The 25,430-nt window shown below is 34.9% G+C and overlaps 3 protein-coding genes and 1 non-coding gene across 4 annotated transcripts; 2 read left to right on the top strand and 2 right to left on the bottom strand.

The window, feature by feature from the left end:
- Positions 1 to 144: 144 nt before the first annotated feature.
- LOC145938849 (zinc finger CCCH-type with G patch domain-containing protein) lies at positions 145 to 2,818 on the bottom strand. Its single transcript, XM_083042658.1, has 9 exons — positions 2,668 to 2,818; positions 2,316 to 2,528; positions 1,953 to 2,033; positions 1,745 to 1,885; positions 1,509 to 1,651; positions 1,255 to 1,433; positions 883 to 1,167; positions 627 to 806; positions 145 to 512 (listed from the first exon to the last, which is right to left on the bottom strand). The coding sequence occupies exons 1-9, from the start codon at positions 2,716 to 2,718 to the stop codon at positions 214 to 216; spliced, it is 1,572 nt and encodes a 523-aa protein (XP_082898784.1). The 5' UTR covers positions 2,719 to 2,818; the 3' UTR covers positions 145 to 213.
- Positions 2,819 to 3,067: 249 nt separating this feature from the next.
- On the top strand, positions 3,068 to 3,140 carry Trnam-cau (transfer RNA methionine (anticodon CAU)). Its single transcript has one exon. It is a non-coding gene; the product is annotated as a tRNA-Met (tRNA).
- Positions 3,141 to 6,455: 3,315 nt separating this feature from the next.
- Positions 6,456 to 10,695, bottom strand: LOC145938328 (uncharacterized). Its single transcript, XM_083041830.1, has 4 exons — positions 10,643 to 10,695; positions 10,424 to 10,549; positions 8,354 to 8,690; positions 6,456 to 7,794 (listed from the first exon to the last, which is right to left on the bottom strand). Exons 2-4 carry the CDS (start codon positions 10,497 to 10,499, stop codon positions 7,524 to 7,526), a joined length of 684 nt encoding a protein of 227 aa, XP_082897956.1. The 5' UTR covers positions 10,500 to 10,549; positions 10,643 to 10,695; the 3' UTR covers positions 6,456 to 7,523.
- A 12,223-nt stretch (positions 10,696 to 22,918) lies between these two features.
- Positions 22,919 to 25,224, top strand: LOC145939039 (golgin-45). Its single transcript, XM_083043075.1, has 6 exons — positions 22,919 to 23,117; positions 23,328 to 23,863; positions 23,993 to 24,192; positions 24,331 to 24,459; positions 24,539 to 24,761; positions 24,838 to 25,224. The coding sequence occupies exons 1-6, from the start codon at positions 23,069 to 23,071 to the stop codon at positions 25,000 to 25,002; spliced, it is 1,302 nt and encodes a 433-aa protein (XP_082899201.1). The 5' UTR covers positions 22,919 to 23,068; the 3' UTR covers positions 25,003 to 25,224.
- The last annotated feature ends 206 nt before the right edge of the window (positions 25,225 to 25,430 follow it).

Genomic DNA, 25,430 nt, shown 5'->3' with positions numbered 1-25,430 from the left:
TATTTGATACACATAATTTATACATATTTATATACGATATAAATTTTGCAAAAATCAAATTCTATTTAATATCTCAAATAACTTTAAAACTCTTGACCGTGTCGATAGTAACGAGAAAAATCCGATGGAAAAATATTAATGAAACATTGTATTTAGATTCATTTTATATACAGACATGTGTTTGACGTCTATTTCCTTCATGCTATCTAGATATCAAAATATAGTTAATTTAGCTTTATTCTTCCTTTGATTTTGTTCGGCGACAATACTTTTCTCGGAAGCTCTTAAATTACTAAGCTCCTTTTGTTTCTCATCATACTTCATCACAATATTATTGTAAAGTACACTACCCTTAGCATGCCTTGCCAAAGATTCTTTGAGCTTTGACGATTCCTTCTCTAAACGACTTATAGTCTCCGCAACTTGAAAACTGGCTACATTTAGGTTTCTATTTGATTCTGCCTTAAGTTTATCTTTACTTTGTGAACTACTAGCCACGTTGTCGTCTTTGGCTGCAAGAGATATTAATGATGCTTAAAATAATATAATAATTACATTCAATAGATATAAACATTATGCTATATTCTTTAAATGTGCATCATTCATGTTCTTATTTTTCAACTTACGTTTATCACCTAATGTTTTATTTATAAAATTAAATACATTTCTGTCCTCTTTTTGCTTCTCTCTTTGGTATTGTCTTTCTCTTTGCTGTTCTAATTTGTGTTGCTGCTTGCGCATTTTACGTTCTGCAGAGAACAAATCTTTGTCACCACCGGCAAATTCACGTAATTCCATACAATGATCTGAAAAATTAAATAAATCAATAATTAAACCCTGCATTAGACATTGCATTGGACAGTTTGAAAAACTTAAACAAACCTAATGATTTTCTTGGTGGCAAGACTGTAGCTTCAACAGGTTCTAGTCTACCGTCACTCCGTTTTCCAAGACCAGTACCAGTTACATAACCCATTTGCGCCATTATTTTGCTACCAATACCACGTGTATGTTTCTCCCAATTTCCTAAAGATTCAGTGGATTGTAATGTTAAAAGAGATTTGTGAATCAATTGATCATTCGAGTATGATGGTGAATTACAGACAAACTCATCGTTATTATGATCGCTATCATCAGATGTATCTGACATCTCTAAGTCTGTATCGTCTGTAAATATAATAAAAATTTTTTATTAGTAGATTACATCGAGAAAATGTGATTATATTATATAATTAGTCTTCAAGACACTCTTACCAAGAGGTGAAAGATTTTGTAAACTAGATTCCATGATTTTGCCACTTGCTTCAAATTTTATTCTATACTCGTCCCCATCTTTTTCAGGTAATTTTAAAATCACAGATCTATGCCATATATTGTTTTTTTGTTTAGCTAGTACCCTGCTTCCCATTTTAATATTTTGAAAATTAGGTTCCCTATATGAATTATAAGTTATGTCAGAATAAATATTGAGTAATAAATAATAAATTTTGTAAATTAAAAGAAAATACTTGTATTCCTTTAGACTTGAAAATGGCACAATCTCGCCGTGAGAGTAATGGCAATTTTCATCAGAAAACTTGCAACCGCCATCAAGAAAATATGGGCATGGAATCATTTCTTTGTGCGTTGGATTGAGAAAGAAAACTCGAACCTAATTAATAACAATCAAGTTTAAAAATTAAAAGAAAAAAAAACATGCACTCTAAATTATTATTATTATTTATAGTATTAATAACAAATTTACCTTAATATCATGGATATCTTTAATTGTCTCGTCAATGTTTCTATAAGCAGAACATACCATAGCAGTATGATAACCAGTACCACCCCAGGTACTACCATAAGGGGCCTTGCATTTCATACCCTCTAGCTCCTTCAATTCATCCTACAAGATCAACTTGCACCGTATAATTGTGTCATTGTTATGACATAGATAATAGTTGTATACTGACTTCAATACTACTGGAAGCTGCGGTAGTTGCACTCTCCAGTTTCGTATTTTCATTGTCATCCGAAAAGTCTTCCAGTTCTGCCTAATAGATTTAAGCAATATATTTTTAATTATGCATCACAGCGCTCTCTTTTTCTCTCTTCATTTTTTGTCTCTATATTTGCTTTATAATTTATATTTACATACCAAATATAAAATAATATACTTGAAAATTATAAAAATATGCTGCAATAAACCCTCATATAATAAATCATGCTTCATAGTATTATTTTCTATTAACTGATTTATAATTGTATTGTCATGAGAAAGAATTAATAAAATATATTGATCTTGTCAATAATTAGTAATAATACTTAATACAGACCTTGAACAAGGCATATTCTTTATCCAATAAATTTTTTGCTTCGTCATCAGAATTTTCATCTCTATTTTTGTTTATTGTACTATTTCCTTCTAGATTTTGCAAACTCTCTTTTGTCAAAGAGATGAGTTCTTCAATGTCAGACTTTAAGCTAAGCAGATTGTCTCTGTCAGGTCCTGTTGGTGTCGTAGACAGTGTTGTGTCTACTTGTGATAGCTACAAATATGTAAACGTAAATAGATAAAAATTATGATAAATAAAAGTAAAAAATGATAAGCGAAAGAAAAAGTATTACAATAAATGTAATTTATATGTCGAAATAACTTCTCCTTTTTCATATAAACTATCAATATACCTGAATCTCATACTGCTCGAGAGCTTCTTTCAAACTCTTCGCGTCTGTCATATTGCTGTAAGCAAGCGAAAAATAATTACGTCTAATTAAATCATATAAAATGCTTTTTATAATTAGCTCGCAAAATTTGCGTGAAGCAGAGTTTTTTCAATAAATTCTAGACAATCTTGCCAATCTATCTTTCTTTTCTCTATAATTCCCCATTACAAAAATATTCCTAAACTTATTCCGAAATTCTTATTAGACAATAGTAGCGTACTAAATAATATTATTTTATATGAGATGTTATATATTTAATCATAAGAAATTACTTTTGTGATATTATAAAAATTTTAATATTTTCATTTTTCATCAATTGCATTTAGGTTATCTTAAATAAAATACACCCTGAGGATACCGAGCCTCGGTAGCGCAGTAGGCAGCGCGTAAGTCTCATAATCTTAAGGTCGTGAGTTCGATCCTCACCCGGGGCATTTTTTTGAAGACCGAGATAAATTTTTTATTTTGGTTTTTTAAATTAATTTTTTTTATTTTATTTGATAATTATTTATTATTTACGTCGAAGCTGACAAATTTTAAGAACGCAGAAATTTTGAAAAGTTTATATTTACAATTTAAACAAATATTTAAAATATCTAAGAATTAATTTTTGCACAATTTAGATGGTTATTTTATTATTTTATTTTATTTTATTTTATTTTAAATTTTAATTTAATAGATCTGAATTTATTATAACGTGTAAAAGTATTATAACGTAAGTATTATAACGTAAAATGATATAATATAAAAAGATGAATAATATAAGATATAAAATATAAAAATGTAAAAATGCAAAGATGTAAACTATAGAAGCTATCCCAAGCCGCAAGGCAAGGATTAAATAAATAATGAATAATAATTACTACCTAGACGCAAAATTATTAACTACTTCTATAAAAAATATAATGATTATATACAATAGTAAAAGATAATTGTTATCGAAAAAGTAATAGTAAAAGATAATTGTTATTGAAAAATTTATGTTAATGCTTCGAATATTTTCGCTGGATCTTTAAAATTCACGATCGGCTAACAAATGGCAAGTTTACGAAAAAGATTTGGACCGATGAACAGTGAAAGAAAAGCGCTTTTGTTTAGAGGAGAGAAACCGAGAGCATAAGAGACAATTATGCAAATATATACGACGCCTATGAGAAGGGCCCGAGTCGACTCTCGGGATTGAAATGTGGAAGTTAAAACGAGTTGTGAATTGTTCGCTGCCCTTTAGCGGTAGCGCAATTTGCAAGCAAACAGCCCATTAAATTGAATTCGCCGTAGGCTCTCTGTTTCTCGAAGGAGAGAATATATATAATCATTATTCACGTCGGCGTTTCTTACAATCGTATAATTCTGACATTTCATAAAATCGCATTTTCGCCGAAGAAAAAAAAAATTGCGTCTCGCACAAATGTTTTCTCAATAATAAAAAATAACGCAACGCGCGCGCGAAAATAGTCTATATTATTTGCAAATTACGCTTTCTCTGTAACTGTCAAGTTTTTTTTAGCGTATTTTCAACGTCATTGAGACGTGTCATTGAGTCGTCTATGAATGTCACGAAAAAAAAAGAAAGAGAAACGAGTTGCGATTTCATGCGAAATCCTCGGAAATCCCGGATTGATCCCGCGAACCCGGGTTGATTCTGCGTTGATTCAAGTCGCATTCACGGCGCATCGCATCGCATCTCGCGATGAAAAGACGTACAGCTTTTTGAATGTGTTCCAATTAAAAAGTCAGAGCCTCGTTACACTCGGTTCTATCTCCCTCTTCTCCCTTTTCCGGCCGCTCTTCCTCCTTCCTTCTCCTGCGCTACCTCGCTTCTTGTCTTCCTCGAAGCCGCCGACCTCCCTTTTACTTCTGGCTTTTGCCTTTCGTCAAGAGAGGAAAGAAAAAGGGAGGAGAGAAATCGGTATATACCTGGAATTTTTCTCCAGCAATTACTTCATCGCTTTTCTACAAAATTAAAACCGCTTGTACATATCATTTCTTTTCCTTTTTCTTCCGGTCTCTGATTATACATATATTAACTTAGATACAAGTGCATGAATCAAAATTTAAACGAGAAAAGAGATTTTGTTTCGTCGACGAAGGCAAGAAGCAACATATTACAACGTAATTATACAGCATAATTACAACAGGCATAATTTGTCAATTCAATTCAATAATCACATGCGATTCGTGCATATTCTACGAAGAAAAAAAATGGACCACCGATGCTCTCGATATGGGATGCAAAAAAAAACATCGTGTGAAAAAGGGTCGAAGAATTTCTTTTCCGCGTACGAGAAGAAAGAGTCTGTTCCCTCCCCCCCGTGAAGTATTTAACGATGCCGCACTATGGAGACAGGAAGCGAGCCGAGGAGAGGAATAAGAAGCGCGTGCCCAAGTGCCAACATGACTTACGCACGTATGCACACGCGTGTGTGCGCGACTATTCGTCACAATACAATACGCACGTGGCTGAACACGCGTGCGACGCCACTTGTCTCACGTATCTTGGAAACCCTCTCCCTTTTTAACTCTTGATGACGGTGTGCATATATGTATATCAAAAAACTATTATAGAGATATAGATAAAAAAGTTAACACGCGCGCGCAAGATTGTGAAAAATTTTTCATAGCTATACAAATGTAAATATAATTATATAAATATATGTATAAAGATATCATTTATATTAAATAAATCGAGATTTTAGATAAATCGAGAATTCGCCTGCTATTTGACGGAACGTCGATAGTTCATTATGCCGAAGTAATTATGCGTAAGAGTAATATCTGCTTCTTTTATTCTCTGAATAAAAAAAACATGGCGCATTTAACGTGAATGACGGAGATCGAGAGAGAAAACGAGGGCCGCAAGATATTTTTCTTCGTCCAGGCGATTTCACATCCCTGCACTTCTTACACGTTGGACATGGGGGTTCGGTGTTCGGTCCGAAGTTTATTTTATTCTAAATATACTCGCGAAAATATTCTTATTTTCTTTCCTTTATTGCTTTGGAAAAAAACTAAGAGAGAAAAAAAACCAGGATGAACTCATGAAAAAATTACTTGATTTCTATAGCCTTTTGTATACAAGATAAGAATGATTTTTCTTTTAACTATTTATAAATCACATTTTTTTGTTAAAAAAACAATTCTTCCCTTTCATTTATATATTTACAGTTTTTTTTTCGCACAAAAGCAAATGGAAGATAACGATAAAATTATTTGATCTTATCGATTGCACTCCTCCCCACCTGGTTGTTTTTACCGGTTGTGTTACACAAAGTAGTTAATAATACACACTCGTCTAATAAATCATTCATACGGAAATACCGATTATACGCCTCGTTGTAGCTTCCTTTTCTCTCGGTCTAATTAACGTACCTTCGGCGCAAAATTGTCGCGATAATCGCAACAGTTGCCGCGTATTCTCTCGTCGTTTCCGTGCAATTAGATCCGCCAATTTCAGGCCACGCTCGAGAGTATCATCGAACCACTCGACACATGTATCGGTTTCAGCCAATTACTCGTTATTTGGTCACGCGTCTATCGCCGCACGTGTATACTTCTTTGCTTTCCATTTACAATAGATTTGGATAAAAATAAAAACGATGATATGTATATATATGTACGAGCGCTTTGCATTCCCTTTCCGAGATTGTCTGGAACTTTATACTCAACAGGAAGTGAACTTTGCTTAAACGTTACTAAACATTATTAAACGAAAAAAATCGGATTGATTGAAAAATATTTTCGCATTGGTTTCGATAATAATTTATTTATCTACAATAACTTCCTGTTTCGCAAAAAGTGATCGATAGATTATTGACAGCGAGTAACAATAATTAACTACGAAGGATAATTAGCATTACACGCTCCAACATTGCACACATTCGATAATATTACAATACTTCCACCTGCATACAGTGATTACACTTGTGACTAGAATACTTAAGTAGCTACAAATTAAATCTCTTATTAAGCTGCGTAAATCGTTAATTATCAATTAAACGCACAAACTTCTGATGCAATTTATATGGACGAAGTTGTGCAGAAGATGATTTCTTTCTCTTTTTTCATGACGAAATAACTATCCTTCTCGTTCTACTTCTAAATTCAATATTAATATTGCATCTACGGTGACAAATTAAGTATTATGTTATAATGCTGCAACATTGTAATGATATCGACTATATAGAAATTCTGTCATTCATTGAAGAGAAGATGCGAACTTTCGTAAAATGTTAATATATTAAACGTTTCATTGATTTTTATTTGCAAAGGAGATAAGCGACTATGACTATCGATCAACTTCATAATTACATATTTACATTTTTACGTTCAATCCTCATTTAATACGCCTGACATGCAAGAGGAAATGTGGAGGAAAAACTATTGCAAAACGAAAAAACTTTCCGAGGATAGAAATATTTATAACCAATTGACCAGTTACCCTCTCCCCTTCCTCCCTCATTTCTCATCCTAGACAATTTTTACACAAGAACAATATACAAGTTTTAAACACAACGCGTAAAAAAAATATACATATAATCGCCTAAGAAAAAAAAAAAAAAAAAATAATAATACTATGTACGCGCGAGCACCTTTGTTATTTATTATTGTGTAAAGAAATTTGTTAAAAAAATTCAAATCTCCAATTAACGCTCACTAATTAAGAAAATTCCAAGAATAATTAAAGATATTTTGAAACACTTGAAATTATAGCTTAGCACTCACGACACAAGATAAGAAGTTCGTCGAAATGTTTCTTCGGACGCGGGGAAAATTTAGCTCGCTTCTCAGGTCCAGAAATGATCTGGAGATCTCGGAGATTAGAGCGGGCAGCCGTGGACGTAGGTGACATTTCGGAAGAGCGCGGCTGCCGTTGAAAGAAATGCCGCCGTGGAGGCGGTGGAAGGCGCCGGCGGCGGCGGTGGCGGCGGCGGCGGATGGCTGGTTTGCGTTTGTGCACTATACGGCGAGCAATAAGCGTCTATGCTGCCGTGATGAAGACCGACGCTCCGTACCAGAAGATCCTTCTCGACGGTGGCCTGATGGCGTAGCTGCTCCAATCGCAGCTGATTCTGTCGCTTCCATTTCGTCCTGCGAACATTTGCCTAGTTTAGTTTAAGGTTTAAAGATAGATTTAAAGCGATTAAAGAGAATTGAGAATCTATTCGGGCATCAGTGCGACAATCAGCTGTAGATTTAAGTTTATCCGGTTTTTAGTTTTAGAAAAGTGAAAAAATTACCAGCTACGAATGTTTTAAGATTATCCAAATATTGAATAATAATCATTTGCGACAAATTATGATAATATCTCGATCAAAATGTTTGCCTTAAGGAAAAATTGACTTGAAATTATGAAAAATATTAGAACAATTCAATAAGTTTTTTGTTAACTGGCTAGAATATTTTTTTAGAATATTATTTTTAGTACACAGTACGCTATAATATTCTATCATGTATATAATATGCTAATATAAATGCAAAAAATTTAGTTATATAATTCAGCAAGAAAATGATTACAGCAAAGATTTCGTATATTTTATATTATAATCTCCGTGAAGAGCTCATATATTATTCGCATAGATATTAAAGTACTTAAAATTATAATGAACAGTTATATTGGGTTTTTTTCATGGTAAATTTCTATCTTTACCTTCTGTTTTGATACCAGGTCTTTACTTGTGTCTCCGAGAGCGATAAAGCGTCAGCGACATCGCTGCGGTCCGCCACGCTGAGATATTTCTGACAACGAAATTTTCTTTCGAGGTAAGCCAGCTGAGCATGAGTAAAGGCTGTTCGCCGTCTTCGTGGTTTTCTATTAGTCGGCGGTGCATTATTGGTTACTCCGCAAGACTTTGCAGACGTGCTCGCCGGACCTGGCGACGGCGAATGCGCCGATGGCGGACTTCCTAGACGCGTGCAAGGACTGCTACCAGGATCGATGGTATCCTCGGAATCTGAATGGACGGCCGAATCGTCCTCCGAATCTTCTGCAACATATTTTTGCAAAACTTATTCCTATTCTTCTTCAAGTATCCACCGTAATAATTATTAAACATTGAATGATGACAAAAATATATTTGACTAGTTTTGTTTAATGAAATTATATAATAAAATATAGTTTTATTATAAGAATCTTTAAATTCAGAAACTAATCAAATTTATTTTTTGTAAAATTTTTTATTTTAATTAGTTTTAATTAGTTGCACTAATCATATGCTCTGATATTAAACAAAATTAAGAAATTTCCTAAAAATCAAGTCAATTAGTTTGGCTTCTCTGTGAAAGATTTATTTTATCTTTATTTATCCCGCGATTTAGCTCGTGTAACATATAGTCCGGTTTCAATTTTCTAAAGAGAGAGAAAGTTTTTCACATAATATAATTTCGATGTATATATTATTAATACTTATTGTTAATCGTTTTCCTGGAGAAAAATATATGTGAGAGAAACATGTGAGATAACGCGCGTGTCTCCTTTATTACTTTGTACTAACAGCTATTTTCTGACTGATGCAATCACCGAATCCGATCGGTCGAGCAAAATCTATTATCGAAACAATAATCCAGCAAACCCCCGACCGATCGTGATCGATTTCGGTTAGAGCAAACCATCTGAATTAGCAGGACCTGCTTGCATCCCCCCTCTGGATTAGCCAATAGACTCGCAATGGCGCGCCGGGGGGTAATAATCTTCGATGAAAGTCCACGGACTAACGAGCTCTAACGAATCTTTCGGCACCTCGAACCATCTGTAGAATCGTTCTTAATGGGGCACCACCTCCGAGGGGTTAGTCATCCCTGGTGGGTCTGCGTCGGCGATTTAAATAATGGGAACACACCACGGGGTCCATTTTTTAACGAGAATTCTGACGATCCGCCACGTGTCTAGAAATGTTTGCGTTAAAAAAATTATTCTCGTCTCAAATTAACAAACAAGCTCTGAAATCGATTGAAGTAAAATCTACGCGACAATTCTATATATGATAATTTCTATCTATTTCTATCTGTTTTTTTTTTAATTATGAGACTTATTTAAATACCTTAAAGTCAAAACTTATATTGTATATATTATTCGATGTGTGTATTACGAATACAATTAATTTTTGCAAAATACACTATTGAATAATACACTATTGAATAAAATCTATGAATGCAGAAATTAACATATGATAATATGATAATATTAATGAGATAATTTACATCTCTGTTTTTTTTTAATTACGAGGCCTATTTAAATATACACTTTCAAATTAAAACTTGTATTATTCAATGTATTACGAATGCAATTCACTCTTACGAAATACACTATTGAATAAAATGTATGAATGTATATGCAGTAATTAACGTATGATAATAATTTCATGCATTTAAAAAGATATAGTTTTAAAATTATTCCGACTTATTAACACACTCCATTTAAGACTAAATAAAAAACATGCAATTAAAGTTATTGAAGATTAATTCGCATATGTCTCTTTCATACATAAAAATAATATTGGTTCCTCTCATTGCAATTAAGCTTCTTGCTACATATATATAAAAATTATATATTGTACAATAATATATAATCATTTTATAAAAATAACAAATAAACAAAAACAAAATGTAGATTTTAAGGCGATTATAACAAATTGTTCAATAGTATATTCGTGTAATAATTTATTTAGGATTTCTGCTATTATTATCGTTATTACTATCTACTGTACTGCGTTTTAAATACCTTGAACACGGTCGACTAACACGTCCCCCAGAAGATCCCTGATCAAGAAGGACTTGTGCTCCTGCATCATCGCCATCGGCGAGGCAACGCACTCACGACTCTCACAATCCTTAATCGAGATTGCACCTATACGAACGAAACAACAACAATTAACCGCGACAAGTTTGCAGAAGATGCATCGACACCGCGACAGGAAACCCGATTTTCATGCTACCGTACAGACGCTCGGCGTCCTTCTGCGTCGCCGAGGCTGACCGGAAGCGTCCGCGAACTTCGTTCTTATCGTTCTCTCGGCGAGAATACGCGAGATGAAACATGCAGGGGATGAAGACGCGTACACATAGGACAGCTCGGAAAGTTGGCATGCGGTGGGCGACATGGGAGAAGGGAGAAGGTGTACTTGCTCGCGTACACCCTTCGTACTTCTTCCCGCGACCCCCCTCGAATTAATCCGCCCGTTTATTTTGAACGGGCTGCCTAATGCCCGCGCGATTTCGCAGCCATTTTGGAGGTGGAATGCGCCATGCTCGCCCCACTACGAGGACCAGTAGCATCTCTCTTATTGGTTCGCCGAGACTAGGGCGCGGAGGCGAGGAGATGAGAGCTCGAGGTCGTCATTGGTCGGAAGACTCCATGGAGCCAGTCCCTCTTCCTACACCTGTGAGCCTCGGTATCTCGGTGCCCGTTTCGATTTAAGTGGATCCGGATAAGGATGCGGAGGGATGGTGATGGTGCACTGGAAAGTGAGGATGGAAGTTATATAAGGGAGGGAAAGGGGAGAGGAGAGGAGAGCAGATGCGGGGAAAAAGGGGGAGAGGGAAGTCATTGGCGAGCGATTACTGCGAAACGTGGGGAGGAACAAATTGAATGTGAAACTTTTCTTGCAGGCGCACACCGATATAGCTGGCTTTCTATGATTTCGGTGCTTGAAAGACGGATACTCACTCTTGCTGAGTTACCGCTGTTATCAGTCTCGGTCGTCTCGTCGGTTTTCTCTTGTTGGCTTCTCGTTATGGAACTCCAAGAGGAGCCTGACGCGGCAACAGTCAAGCATAATAAATCTCTGAGAGAGAGAGAGAGAGAGTGGGCGGTGTGTTTATATTTTTAATACACTACTCCAAACTATGTATATCCAATGTGCGTACATATCGTGACGAAATCGTGCAATCTGTAACATAAGACATGAATATTAAAAAAATATTTCTATTTTAATATACAATTTCTAAAATTATAAATAATACATATATTAATAATAATTATTTTATAAATTATAAAATAATGTGTGTTGCTTTGCATTATTCATTATCTACATATTTGTGTGTAATATACAATGTAAAAAGCTGAATCATATAATTGAATATAAATGTATATGAAAAATTTTGATAAAAAAATGTCTGGACAAAATTTGGGTTTTCCAGAATTGATATTTTTTTTCTCTCTTGACTCGATCTTTATAACTCTAGAATCTATTATGTCATTACTAGTAACAAAATGCCCGAAATTACATTAAAATATATATATACATATATATTTGTACATATAAATAAAAAAAAAAAAAAATTTTTTTTTTACTTTTGTTATATGAAATTGCAAGATATTTTAATTTATCAATCTTGTAAATGTTGCTAGCACAGAGCGAAAAATCCAAGCTCTCTCTTTCTCTCTCTCTTCCTTTCTCTGATGAGATCAATTCGTGAATAACCCGGAATAACGCAAGGTGCAACGCGGATGCGCATCGACATTTGCATAAATACATCCTTCGCAGATCCCTTCTCTCGTGACAAACCAAACCCCGGCTTGCCAGAAGTAGTTTGCGAGTGTAAATATGCATGATGCGTGTATGCAATCATTCTGAGAGAGTTCCGTGCTCCTATATCTCGTTCCTTGCGTACATCCGCGAGACTTCATCGACTCTCCTCCTTCCCTCTTCTCGCCATATCTCTCCCGTCGTGCATACTGTTAGTCTATTCACCGCACTACCACTTACCCCTTTTTAAGCACCTGTCGACATGCGGCTGCATAAGCATGTGTATACGTTTGGACGCTGCGTCGCGAGAAATCATCCGGGGTTGAATTCAGCGAGATGCACGTCGCGTTGTCGAGTACGTAGAGCTTGTGTGTAAGAAAAGCCGTATTCTCTTTATCGGATATCTCTTGGCAGAATACACGAACGAGACGAAATAATTGAAATCAGCGATAATCTCAGCAGCAGCGTTCAATCAAGATATATGGTAGGAGTCGAGAGGAGCTGAAAGAGAAATAAACTTATTTTTAGTGTCTAATTATATACATATATATATGTTTATAATATAAAAAATTATATTATATATAAAATTTTATTATAAATAAGTATTAAAATTTTATTATGTATAAAGTTTTTTATAACAAAAAATTATGACAAGAAAAATAAAATTTCTTCCTAGGAATCTTATTATTTATTTTCGAGTTTTGTATAAAACGCGCGCGAAGAGGGATAGGTAAGAAGATAAAGTAGAAAAGAAAATATAATTTAAAATATTAATAATTTATCTATATCAACCAAAAATGCCGCGGTCATTTCTCGATAGTTTTATTATATCGCACTCAGCGATTTTCAAATTCCGCAAAAATACCCCGGCGCATAACATTAATTAAGGCTCCAATTAATTCTGATCGTTCACGCGAGATCACCTCGATGCAAGCAAAGCCGCAGCGACGGAACAGAGTGGATGCTCGTCCTATCCGAATTTTCGACCGCGTGGCGTTGCATAAAGATCAATCTTAAACATAAGCTCTGTCACCGATGTAGAAACTGACTCTACGTACGAGAGGCCCTTCGCCGAGATTGACGCGCGCGTTTCGGAATTCATTAGGTTTAATGTATGCGGCAGATTAATTCAAGGGGCAGCAAAGCGGCTAGGCGTCTCCTTTATGGCCGCGGAAAAGGGCGGCGAGGAGGATCGCCGGAATAAATGCATGCCGAGATACGAATTAAATTGAGAATCGTCGAGGAACGCGACAAAACAAGGGTCTACCAAAGTTCTCGCCGATTCAAGTGATCACGTTAATTACCGAACCGGAGACAGAAAAAAAGGCTAAGCGTCAAAAATGAAAATTCGAAGACGCAAAAGCTATGTTTTTTTTCTAAATAATATTATTTATTTATATTATTTCCTGTAATTCTTAATTATTTTCTATATATATATGAATTGATAACAATATGTTATTTAAAATGAATGTAGATTTAAATATTTATTTAAGAAAAAGAATGTGCAGAAAAGAAACGTACTCCTCGCATCTGTTTTATTCATTTTAAATAATTAATATAACTTTTAATTAATTCACATTATGCATAGAAAATAATTAAGAATTGCAGTTATCAAAATAAAATATAATAAAATATAAAGTTATGTGTAATACATGTTTACATAATTATTGTGAGATTAAATTAATCGAAAACAAAATAGCTGCGTCTTTGAAACGATGTTCTAAACAATCGTGTAATTTTCAAATTTTACAATTATAATAATTTAGGGAGTTTCTTTACAAAAAAAGCCTTTACGTAGCCATGTGCACAAGAGACATATTACGCGGAAACAGTTTATCGCATTTATCGTGTCCTGGATGAAGACAAATTAATGATAATAAGAGCGAAGGGGCAGTTCGCGTAGAATTAGCTACAAACCATCACTCCCGCTGGCTGATCGTTATCGGCAATTTGCGACGTTTGCTCCACCCTCGTGGGATATCCGAGATCTCATCTCAGGGCGCTCCTCTCCTGTCTGTTTCGCATCACTACGCGTTTGTGTACAAATGAGATTTCGTTGGCGAGGAATCATCTCTACACGACGAGAACCTGGCAAATAAATTACGTATCAATTTTAACGCAGTATATTATCATAAAATATCGTTTTAATGTACATTGTAATAAAATTTCGCCGATCGATATATGCGATTATACCGAAATAATATATGGTAGAATCTGTCTGGCTATCTCGATTTTTTTTTAATGGAATCGTGGATCGAACCGGCCACTGAAATTCAATGGGCCGAAAATTCTGTCTAGCATATTGACAGCAATAATGGTCGCACGAATCATCTTGGCGCGAATAGCTAAATACAGATGAAAGATAAAGGACCGCGAAGGGGGATCATGCCGGAGCGATTTAAAACAGAAGCGGCAACGAGGACGGCCCCATCGAGATGCGATGCGGAGAACCTCGAAAATCGTTAACAATCGCGGCAAGCGCAAGCAGGATCCATTGATGTGCGACCGCGCGTGTGAATATAACTGCCGAAGTGAAGTTTCCGTATGAAGCGGCATCGTCCAGCTCGTACCGAAGCTTTTACGAAGCGACACAAAGCCCTGTGATTTTATCTAAAAAAAATATTGCTTTTTCTTTCAACGCCGCCGTGCAAAGACTCGCGCTCTTTTCTACATAATGTTCTTTAATTACTTATCATTAGCATTGATCAGAATTTAAAAAGGTAATTTAATAACAAATAAATATTACAGTAGCACATAATAAATATATTAGAATATGATATCTTTCCTATTATGTATTTTACACTAACTTGCAAAGGCTGGGATTTAATGTAACGTTAATAAAGATGATAAAATTGCCAAGACTTTAAGGATAAGTAAGATTACAAGATGATGGAATATTGCTTCGGCAAACAATGGCGCGTCGTCTTGGAATGCGTTCTATGCAGAAATCATTTTATACGTACCGTAACTCGATGTGTTATTCTGTCGCCGCATATACGGGCTATTGTGTTTCCTTTATAGAGAGGCGGAGACACTCTCGAAGAATGATGGTTATGGGAAAAGGAGTGCTTGAACACGGACGTTGGTCAGGCCCCTGCGGTTCCAATTACGATTGAAAGGCGCTCCTGTTTGTTCGCCTTCTATAACTGCGGAGGCTCTTCAGAACCTCGTAGAACCGTACTCTAGTCCCGTGGCCACTTTCGAGCTCGATGAACGCGTTTCCATAGCAAATATGCGATTTTCGTCGCGGCTTCTTTCGCGAGAAAGACTCCGTATATTCCGGCATTTGGATACAATTAACGCGCAATCCTCGCCAAGAGGAGGTTGAATAAATGTTGCGAACTCTGATTAGACAAATCTTCATCCTGTAGAAAAAATTTCAGATATATTTTTATTTTATCGATAATCTCTTTGAGATTATTCAATGCGAAAAATGCAGATAAAAATAAAGATAAAGAATAAAAAAAAAATATATATATATAGTATATAAGATATATACTATATATATTTTATAAGATATAATAATATATAACACATAATAAATATATAATAAGATAGATAAGACAGATATAATAAGATATAGATAAAAATAAATAAATAGAATATAGATAAAGGATAAAATATATTTTCATGCAAACGATAGTTATCATGACATTCTACATTCTTTTATATATTATATAATAGTATATATTTATGTACTCTCTTGAGGATGCATGACTAAAATAAGAAAATCAAATGGGGGGTCTCCTAGATTCGTTAGATTCAGCGCATTACATTTCCATAATGCACTTTCACGATGTCAGAAAACAGGGCGATGCTGAAACGTACCGATTACCCGACGTAACCGCGTTCCTGCTTTCGCGCAAAGTGCCGAGTAATCAAAGGAACGATTGTCGTCACAAAGGTGCTTGATTGGCTCGTTTATGCTACGGTAATACCCGGGCTACCGGATGACACATAGAACCCTGCGGAGATACAAGTATATCTCACCCTCCCTCTAACGAGTTTTCATGAAATCGCGCGTGTATAGGCAGCATTAAACACAGGTGCCTCGATCAAATTTCATTACCAAGTTGTAAAATCGTAAAAACCATTTTAAATAACATAATATAAATTATACATTACATTATATATTAATTATTAACAATATAAATGTAAATTACACAATAATCTCAAAATATGCCAATTATATTTATATATGTGTTTGTGTTAAAGTATATTATATTATTTTTATCAAACTGGAGATATATTTTATCGATGCGAATAACACAACTGTCAAATGTCAAAAAATTTATAAAATCAGATATCACGCCGACTCGATCGCGCGTGTCATAATATTTCGAGAACGAGTTTATTTTATCGTGATCTTACACCCTTCCCCGATATCATCATCAGTGCCTAACGATCGGCCTTATGAATTAAGATCAACGCGTTATCGGGGAGAGATATCTCGCGGCTGAAAACCCAGGGGGGGGCAGTGGCGCGCGAGGATGATGATGTCCCGTGGAGTCTCGGTGGTGTATCAGCGCGCCGAAGTTAGGAGGGTGACTTGTTTACTAGCGACAGTTGATTTGACAAAGCCGCGGGTCCATTTATACGAGCGAATATTACAGGAGCGCAGTCGAGGGGCGGCTTGTTATCCGCTCATTGAAGTTAACCACGGGGCTAAGTGCGCGCGGGGATGACGGCGGAGGCGGTGGCGAGGGTTGGAGAGGATCGGTAGGGAGAGGGTTGGAGGGCGCCCGTAGGGTGGATAAGATAGGGAGAGGGAGAGGTGAAGAGGAAACGGAGGTAGAGAGAAGCGGTTTGCACGAAAGCCCGCGAGCCAATAAGAGGCCGGATCGCGTCGTCGCAGAGTAAATCCCACGGGAATGCTTTCCGCCAGATTATTCGACCGAGATTGAAAAGTTAGCGCTGGGCTAGTTCGCGGCCTATCCACGGGCCACTCCGCCGCTCCTTTGTATACATATATCTCGCCGGTTATACTTATCTATATACATAAAAAATGGCAGAGCTAGGTTTCTGTAAAATAGTAAATTGCTAAAAGTGCAGTGAGAAAAACTCTACATTCTACATTTAATAATCAAGCTTTGAAATAGCTATTTTGCATCCATTATTTTACATTTATTTAACATTATACGGAGATAATTCAGTCACGAAAAGGGCTAGTAAGAGCCTAAGAAAATAAGTATGAGAAATTTAAAAATAATTTTGTTGGATCTAATATCTGGCTCTTACTAGCTCCTTTCATGACTGCAATGAAATTATACGGAGATTAGACAAAATGTATCTCACCTCTTTCGGATTTAATTTTAATGACGAGTATTTTATTATGACAACTTTTCCTTGACAGCCGTCATCATTTCTTCCTTTTTTGCGAGTTCTTAATTTTCAGCATTGAATGTCTTTGTAGTCTCCTTAACTGGGATAGAATCGCAACAAAAACTTGCAAACAAGCCGGGTCGAGCGTCCATATACCTGAAAGATATTTACTTCTATGTATTAACGCCGCAATGTCTGCGCTGCTTACCGACTACTAAGCACTCTGATATTCTCTGACACGTGGATAATTAATGCCCGCGACCAGGGGCGGCGTGAATATTCGCGAGGTCGGACGCAAAAGTGTAGTGTCATACAGAAATATTATTAATAAATGCGGAGAAACGTATAATATCGAAAATTGCGCGATTAAAAAAAATCACGTACAAATGTACTATTTAATTAATTTCAAATGGATCTCTTTCAACAGAGCTTTAATTATAATAAAATAAAATTCAATAAAAAATTTAAGAAATTGTAATAAATGATAATTATCTATCAGATTTTAATTAAAGAATGAGTAAAGTTTGAGCCATCTATAATAATGAAAAAAAAAAAAAAAACGCATAATTTCTTTATATATTTTATGTGTTCATACGCATTCACTTGTATATGTCAAAGTGTAAAAAAAAATCTCGGAAAATTCGTCGGAAGCAAAAGAGATATGATGCTTTTGAATAGGTCGATGAAAATGAAAGAGGGCGACGAAGGGAAGAAAGTTTCCGGATAACCGACGCGGAAATACGCGGGTAATGACTACTTTCTCATATCTTAATTACGGAATAATTAATTGGAATGTTTTGCCGTATACGCGGAGGGTGCTCGACTAAAATGAGATGTGGCGAAGGCTCTGCTGCTTTTTCCTCCAACGAGAAGGAATATCTCGCTTTACGCGGCAAAAATTTCTTTCTTTTCGCGTTCTAGGTGATTGTAAGCGCGAGAAATTAGGTAGGAAACTCTTCTCGCGGAGCAAATTCTCGGTTAATTAATTCCTACGGAAGCTTAATTGGTCTACGGTTTCGGCAAGAGATTCATTAAATTAATCCTACAAAGTATGTTCGTAGAAATACGGAATAATCGCATTGATAAAGATATAAGAGCATGTTAACAGATTTCAGACTCGGTTAATTCCTCGATTAACAAAGAAGAAGAATATGAGAAACAAAAAAGCGTAATTAAATTGTAATTGTTTATCTTAGAACATGCTTCTTTCTTAAAATCATTCAGCATATAATATGATATAGAAATAAAGTATCTGAATCACGTTAAAATTAAAATTTGATTTTCTTAATTCATAGAAAAATTAACTAAAAATTATTAATAATTAATTTTAAACTATAAAATAAAATTAGTTAATTTTTCTTGCAATTATGTTAGAATTAGAATTTGATTTTCTTGATTTATAGAAAAATTAACTAAAATTCAGGTATATACATATAATTGTTTTAAAATGTAAAATAAAATTGGTTAGATTTTAGTTAATTTTTCTATGAAAGAAAGAAAGATATGTACAACTCGGATATCAATATATATCTTTCTCTTCCGTTTGCCAGCTCCAGCGTTTTCTGTTAGTCGCGCATCGTTTCCACCCAGTGGTTGTGTCAATATCTCAAAACGCCCTTCGGACACTTCGTTATTCATTATCATGACACAATCGCTGTTGTAGTGCTAACGGAACAATAGCGAGAAAGCCAAAAAAAGTTAGATCGCGCGCTGACGCAAAGCGAGGACGTGCCTTTGTTAGCGTTCAATTGTTCTCTCTTTGTTCCAGACATTGTTTCCGGTAACTCTTTCGCGGTAACAAGGAAGGAGCTCAATTAGAACAGTTTGAGGACTTAAACGCCCAGAGGCTGCTGCTGGTTTAAGAGAGGCAAAGATGAGACACTGACACCGGGTCTCAAAACATCGTTACCGCGAGCAGATTCTCTTAATCGCGCCAGCGCTAACGCGCGTTATTGATTACATGCCGGTTTTACGGAGAATATAAATTGTTTCGAGCGCAAAATCCAGATGTTTAAATGACATATAACTATTTAACCGCTCGCTTAAATTAATAAATTCTTAGTAATTTATCTGAACGAAATTTCTCAGAGTTATGGAGAATTATAAATATGACATTTAATCATATATAAATTTTTCGAATATCTAGGCGTAATATTACTAATATATTACGTTTACATCAATATAATAATACATTCTAATTTTTTATAGTATAATATTATAATAATAATATATGTATTATATAATAATATATTATTATATTAATGTAAACGTTTAAAATATGCTGGCAATTTATTTATCTTAGCGTTTGTGTACTTATCCATACTTGATTGTGGAAAAGATGTACCTTATTAAGCAGATACCCGTATAATATAAAGGAAGTCTCACAGGGTTCTGTGCGCAGGCGTCACTCCCTCGCCGAGTACAGTAATTTTCTCCTTCTGTTATCCTGTCGCGTTGCCGTTCCTATCTCGGAACCACTGTTATCTTTCGGCCGTTGCAGTAATTTCCAACGGAATAATTCGGCGGAAAGATGCCTCTCGTTTGACGATCCTGCACCGGGAAAAACGAATTATTGATCAACGTTGTAAATATTATCCACCTCGCCTATCTATTACTCATCATACCTGCGCACGAGGCGAGTTATCAGGATATTCGAAGTATCGGTCCTCGGTCATTCACCCTCGTTCAGACATGGAGTCCAGGGATGAAACAGCAAGAAAGTGTCTAGGAGAAACTCCGTCCCGCGTATGATGCCCTAGTGGAAAAACAAGACCGTGCTTTGAAGCACAAATTGGGATAAATCCTGTTACTGGGTTGCAATTAGTATTCACCGCAATCAAACACCTCATCGTTATTTAAAGTAAAGTGAAAGTTCGCGGGTGGTTGATTTCCCGATTAAATGTTTGTAGCTAAAATTTATTCCTTTCAAAACGTGGCTTGCATTATCTTCATCTTAAATGTAGAAAATCTCTTTTTATTATATATGTAAGCTTTTCTCTATAGTATTATATTGTGTTATATTCTATTTTCTATACATTATATTGGAATAAATAGAAGTTTTTTTGTATTTCTGTGTTATTTCTCAAGTTTTTATGATGTATATTATATTATAATATTATATTATTTATATATAATATTATAATATTATATATTTAGAAAATATAAAAAAAATATTGTAATGTAATTATATTATTAATATTATTTAAAATATTTATAATTATTAATATTTAGAAAATATTATAATATAAATAATCAAAAAATATATTAACGTTCAATATTAATGTTAAATCGTAGACAACTCGGGGAGAGGCCACTCGCCCGCACACAATTGTGCGAATCCGTTTATCAGGGTGGAGTAAACAGTACGGTTGTGTTGCACCGCGATCGAATGTGTTAGTGCACGCGTCACCGATACAGTCGTATGTTGTAGCGTTATTGGAAATATGCTCGAATATTTGGATATTTTTTCGGGCTTGGCTGCGTACCGTTTCATGATCGCCTGTGATCGGCGCCTGAAATTAAGACGCACGGAAGACGAATTGCGGTCGATAATAAAAAAAGTACAGTACAATAATCTATCTATTCATCTTATCTCTTCGTCTTGATTCACCCTTCTCTCAATCCCCGTCTCGTATAATTTTTACACATGATTCTCCACCCTGTTCTCGTCCCGAGATGTTCCGATTGAAAACGGGATTAAGTTTATCGAAGAAAAAAAAATATTATATCGTCTAAGAGCGCCTTAAACGCTCACCTTTCGCCTATTCTTGCAGGTCGACGAGGTCGCTGATTCTCGCGACGTGTAATATAATTTACATAAATAATTTGCAGCGAATCACACCGCGACGTCCTGCTATCCTGGCGCTCCTGGAACACCCTCCTACTCCAGAGAATCGTATTCGCCCGGAAGCTCCGGGGAGTGAGAGTGAGAGAGTGAGAGAGAGAGAGAGAGAGAGAGAGAGAGAACTTGAGCGTTCCTGAGTTATAGCTTCCTGGTGGTGCGAATGCTTCTGGCGCCACTCTCTTGACGAATGACAGGACGTTGACGAGCGATGTCGAGAGGATCAAGGCTCCTGCTGACGCTTTCGTCGTCGCCGGCGAAAATTCGGTGCTCGCATGCGGCCCTGTTCTGGGGGATGCTTGCCGTTCGAAAGCGCATACGCCGCGGGGGTGGAAGCTGGGGGTGAAAAAAAATCTTTCCTCACATGCTATCCTGATGCCGAGAATATTTGCGAGAAACGAACGCGTGCCGATTGGTCGTCGCGAAACTTTTGCGACTGCGATTGAAGTTTGTTTGACAGAATAATGGTTAATCAAAATTCTTCAAGCGCCTGAGCTATGAAGAGAGAGAAAGAGAGAGAGATATGAGTTCCCATCGTAGAGATATTCTATCTCTAGGCTCTCTCTCTCTCTCTTTCTGTCTCTCTCAACTTCATTCACTATCGCGAATTATCTGATACATATTTATGATCATATTTATATATATATAGCATTTGAATTTGATATTTTTTATAGGAATATTTTAATGCGTCAACTGATTATTAATTAATATATTTTCTGATTTTTTGACCTCCGTTTTTTTTTGTCTTTACTTATAGGTATAATAAGTATATTATGAAATTATACTATAAAATATATTATAAAAAATATATATATTATTGTATATCATTCAAACTTAATAACACATATTTAAGGTTAGATTGTCAATAACTGATAATTATGATAAAATTGAGGTCTTCCTTTTTTTACAATAATTGACCGACAAATTATTATTATTGTAGACTGAGAAAATTAGATTGTATTATGCTCATAAATAAATCATTTTGACATGTAAATCCCTGTATCTATCGCATTCTCTTTATCATTCCGTAAGTTGCTTCTACGAATTCCTTCGAGAAAATATTGTCTCATATCTATATATATAATCAGTTTTGACATATACTCACAATATAAAGGATGATAATAGCATGGTAGCTAAGGATACAATTTCTTCAGGATATTACTTTTAGGAATCAAGATCGCGAGATTCCTCGGAGATGTTTTACGTCCTGATACTCAAGCTTGACCGTTGAGAAGCGGATGAAATTATATCTTCTTGAAGTTATCTTCGCGTCTTTTTTTTCCGCGGACAAAAATACATATCTGTGTGAATATAATTTTCTCATAATATACAAAGCAGATAATATTTTGGGAATAGATATATATCTTTTGAGAGATAGATATTAAAAATATACAATATTTCTTATATAAAAAGATTCATTACCTGTCTCATTAAATTTATGCGTGCATACTTTCCTATTGCAAGTAGAGTGAAGTTGTACAAATATGGAGTAAACTTTTAATTTGGACATTCTCCGAAAGGGGGCAACCCTGTCCAACATTGTGGCGCAATCGCAAATATCGCAATCTTCTTGTGCCCCCCCCCCCCTTTCATTGCTGTAACACATATATATTCATACATATGGAATTAGTATTTAAAAGCCCATTTGTATTATATACTCGTAAAATGTAAATATTAAATACATGATATTATAACAGATTGTGTATATTTCTGCAATAATTGTTCACTGCCAAACATGAGTAATCCTGCAAATTTTAAGAAACACAATACTCATTGTCAACCAGGTTAGTTTTATTAATCTTATTATAAATTATATAAAGATAAGCAAAGTGATAAATTGATAATTAAAATTAATAAGGGATAAAAATGTATTATTAGTATTAATGAACTGTTTTCATTTATATATATATATATAAAATGCCATATGGATGCGAAAGAGAAAAAGAATTTTGTAATATTTTAATTAACAATTATAGTTTTCTCTTTTTTTCAAGATGTTCACATAATGGGTTGCATCGAACGAACGCAGGGAGATGGCATGGAAAATGTGATAGCAGATAAGGTTGAAAATAAGCAAAGTCGAAGTCGTCTAGGGGACACTCTTATTTATCATCCCACAAACCTGAAACAATTAAGATCGACGCCTCCAGTCACTCCTACTGGTACAATAGTGAAATTAGTGCCAAAGAATATAAAACAGGAAAGACGTATCTTGCACTCCTTGAAATCAAAAGAACCAAAATTTGTACCATACGAGCCTTACAAGGCAGCTGTTAATCCAATAGTGCCGCTTGAAAAAAAGAACAAGAAATTATCTAGGAATGAGTCACGCATGAACGCTACCATTGCACAGGTTGCTGCGATGAAAATCCAAGAAAACGATATGCGATTAAAAGATTGCACAAAGGAAGGTAGGGAGAATGTATTGGAAAATGAATGGGACAGTGAGAAACGAACTTATGAGGCTGAAATTCGCAAGCTGAAAGAAGAAAACAGTCAACTTGAAACTCAATTAAAGTTTCAAGCACAGGTACAAAATGGTTATCTGCTTCAACAAGAAATTTCATATTTAATATTTATATAAAATATTAAATTAAATATTAAATTATTAATATAAATATATTAATTTATATAAAAATGTATATTCTCACATATATAGGTCAATGGTGAATTAAAGAACTTATTGGTTGCTGCAGTAGGAGAGGATCTGCAAACAAGAGTTCATCTATTAACCGAGGACAAATTGCAACTTGCCAGAGCCTTACTAAATTCGGCACAACATTTATCTACACACCAAGAACAAACAGAATGGCTGGCAGGCCAGTGTGAAGTTTGGAGAAGTAAATTTCTAGCTAGTAGGTAATTGAAAATTATTTCTAATATTATATGAAATTATTGCAATTTCTATTTTAATTTTTCTCCTAAAATTTATACAATTTGTTTCTCAAATTTTAATGAAACAACAGTGATATGTCATTAAAACAAAACTTATTACAGCTTAATGGTGGAAGATTTGGCAAGATGGAAGGCTGCACTTTGTCAAAGAACAACAGAACTGCAGGAAACTATAAAACGATTGTTAGAAGAACATAATATTATTCGTGATACTTCCCTTAAAACATACAGGTACATATATGTTTTATAAGTATGTATATTATGCTACATTGTATAATTTTATCAAATTAACAAGATTTTATTCCTTTAGAATGCTCACGATTTTACGAGAGAAATTCGATCCTATAGGGACATTTAGCAAGAAACACGAATTAGCGAGTACTAATATCATAGATGTGACGCAGGGATGTTGTCAACTCACGGAAATCCTGAAAGTCAGTCTTCTCAGTGGTATTCCATATTCAGAATTACAGAAGGAAATTAATATAATTGGTTTAGATATGAAAACACTCGCTGAAAACAATGCAGAGAAGGTAAGACTGCTCGACTATTTAATCTTTATGAGAAGATATAACATTGATTTAAAAAATTAATATTTAAATATTGCAGTTGTTGATGAATCAAAAACTACCCATGACCGGAAGAGAAGATATTGCTTGTTCCGCGGTGATGGGGGCGGCTGTCGCAGTAGGCGGACAAATGTTTCTTCCACGATGTGACACTAATAATATGACATGTTGCCCGCATTGCAGTGGCGAGATTAAACAGATTTAAAAATAACTCTACTTTTACATCTTCCATCTGAGACACTTTTTACTAAATATATTAAATATTTTTTCATATTTGATTGCCGATGTAGTTGTCATTTTTTAATTTGTAATTAACAATTACTTTTTTGATAATATATGCACAAAATAGTACTAATATTTTATCTGTAATTATATTCATAATATATTTGTATATCCATAAATTATTTCAACTGGAAAAAAAATATATATAAATAAAAATATATACAGAGAAAAATCTGAGATCTGAGACCTGTAAACAGATAACCTAAATATAGCCTTTTGGTCAGCTTTAAATCCTTACATGTTAAAAATTGCTGCTTAGAATTAAGTCTCAAAGTTTTTTTATCATTTAGTCTTTTTTTAAAGTAATTTTCCTATATTATTTTCCTATAAAATTTTGATTTGGAGTATCGT

The sequence above is a fragment of the Prenolepis imparis genome, unplaced genomic scaffold (genome assembly GCF_030444845.1).
Source record: "Prenolepis imparis isolate NDT839.2.m4 unplaced genomic scaffold, iyPreImpa1.0 SCAF_7, whole genome shotgun sequence".
NCBI classification, from domain to species: domain Eukaryota; kingdom Metazoa; phylum Arthropoda; class Insecta; order Hymenoptera; family Formicidae; genus Prenolepis; species Prenolepis imparis.
Note: the sequence above shows the minus strand (reverse complement) of the source record. Positions and strands in the feature narration are given on the sequence as shown.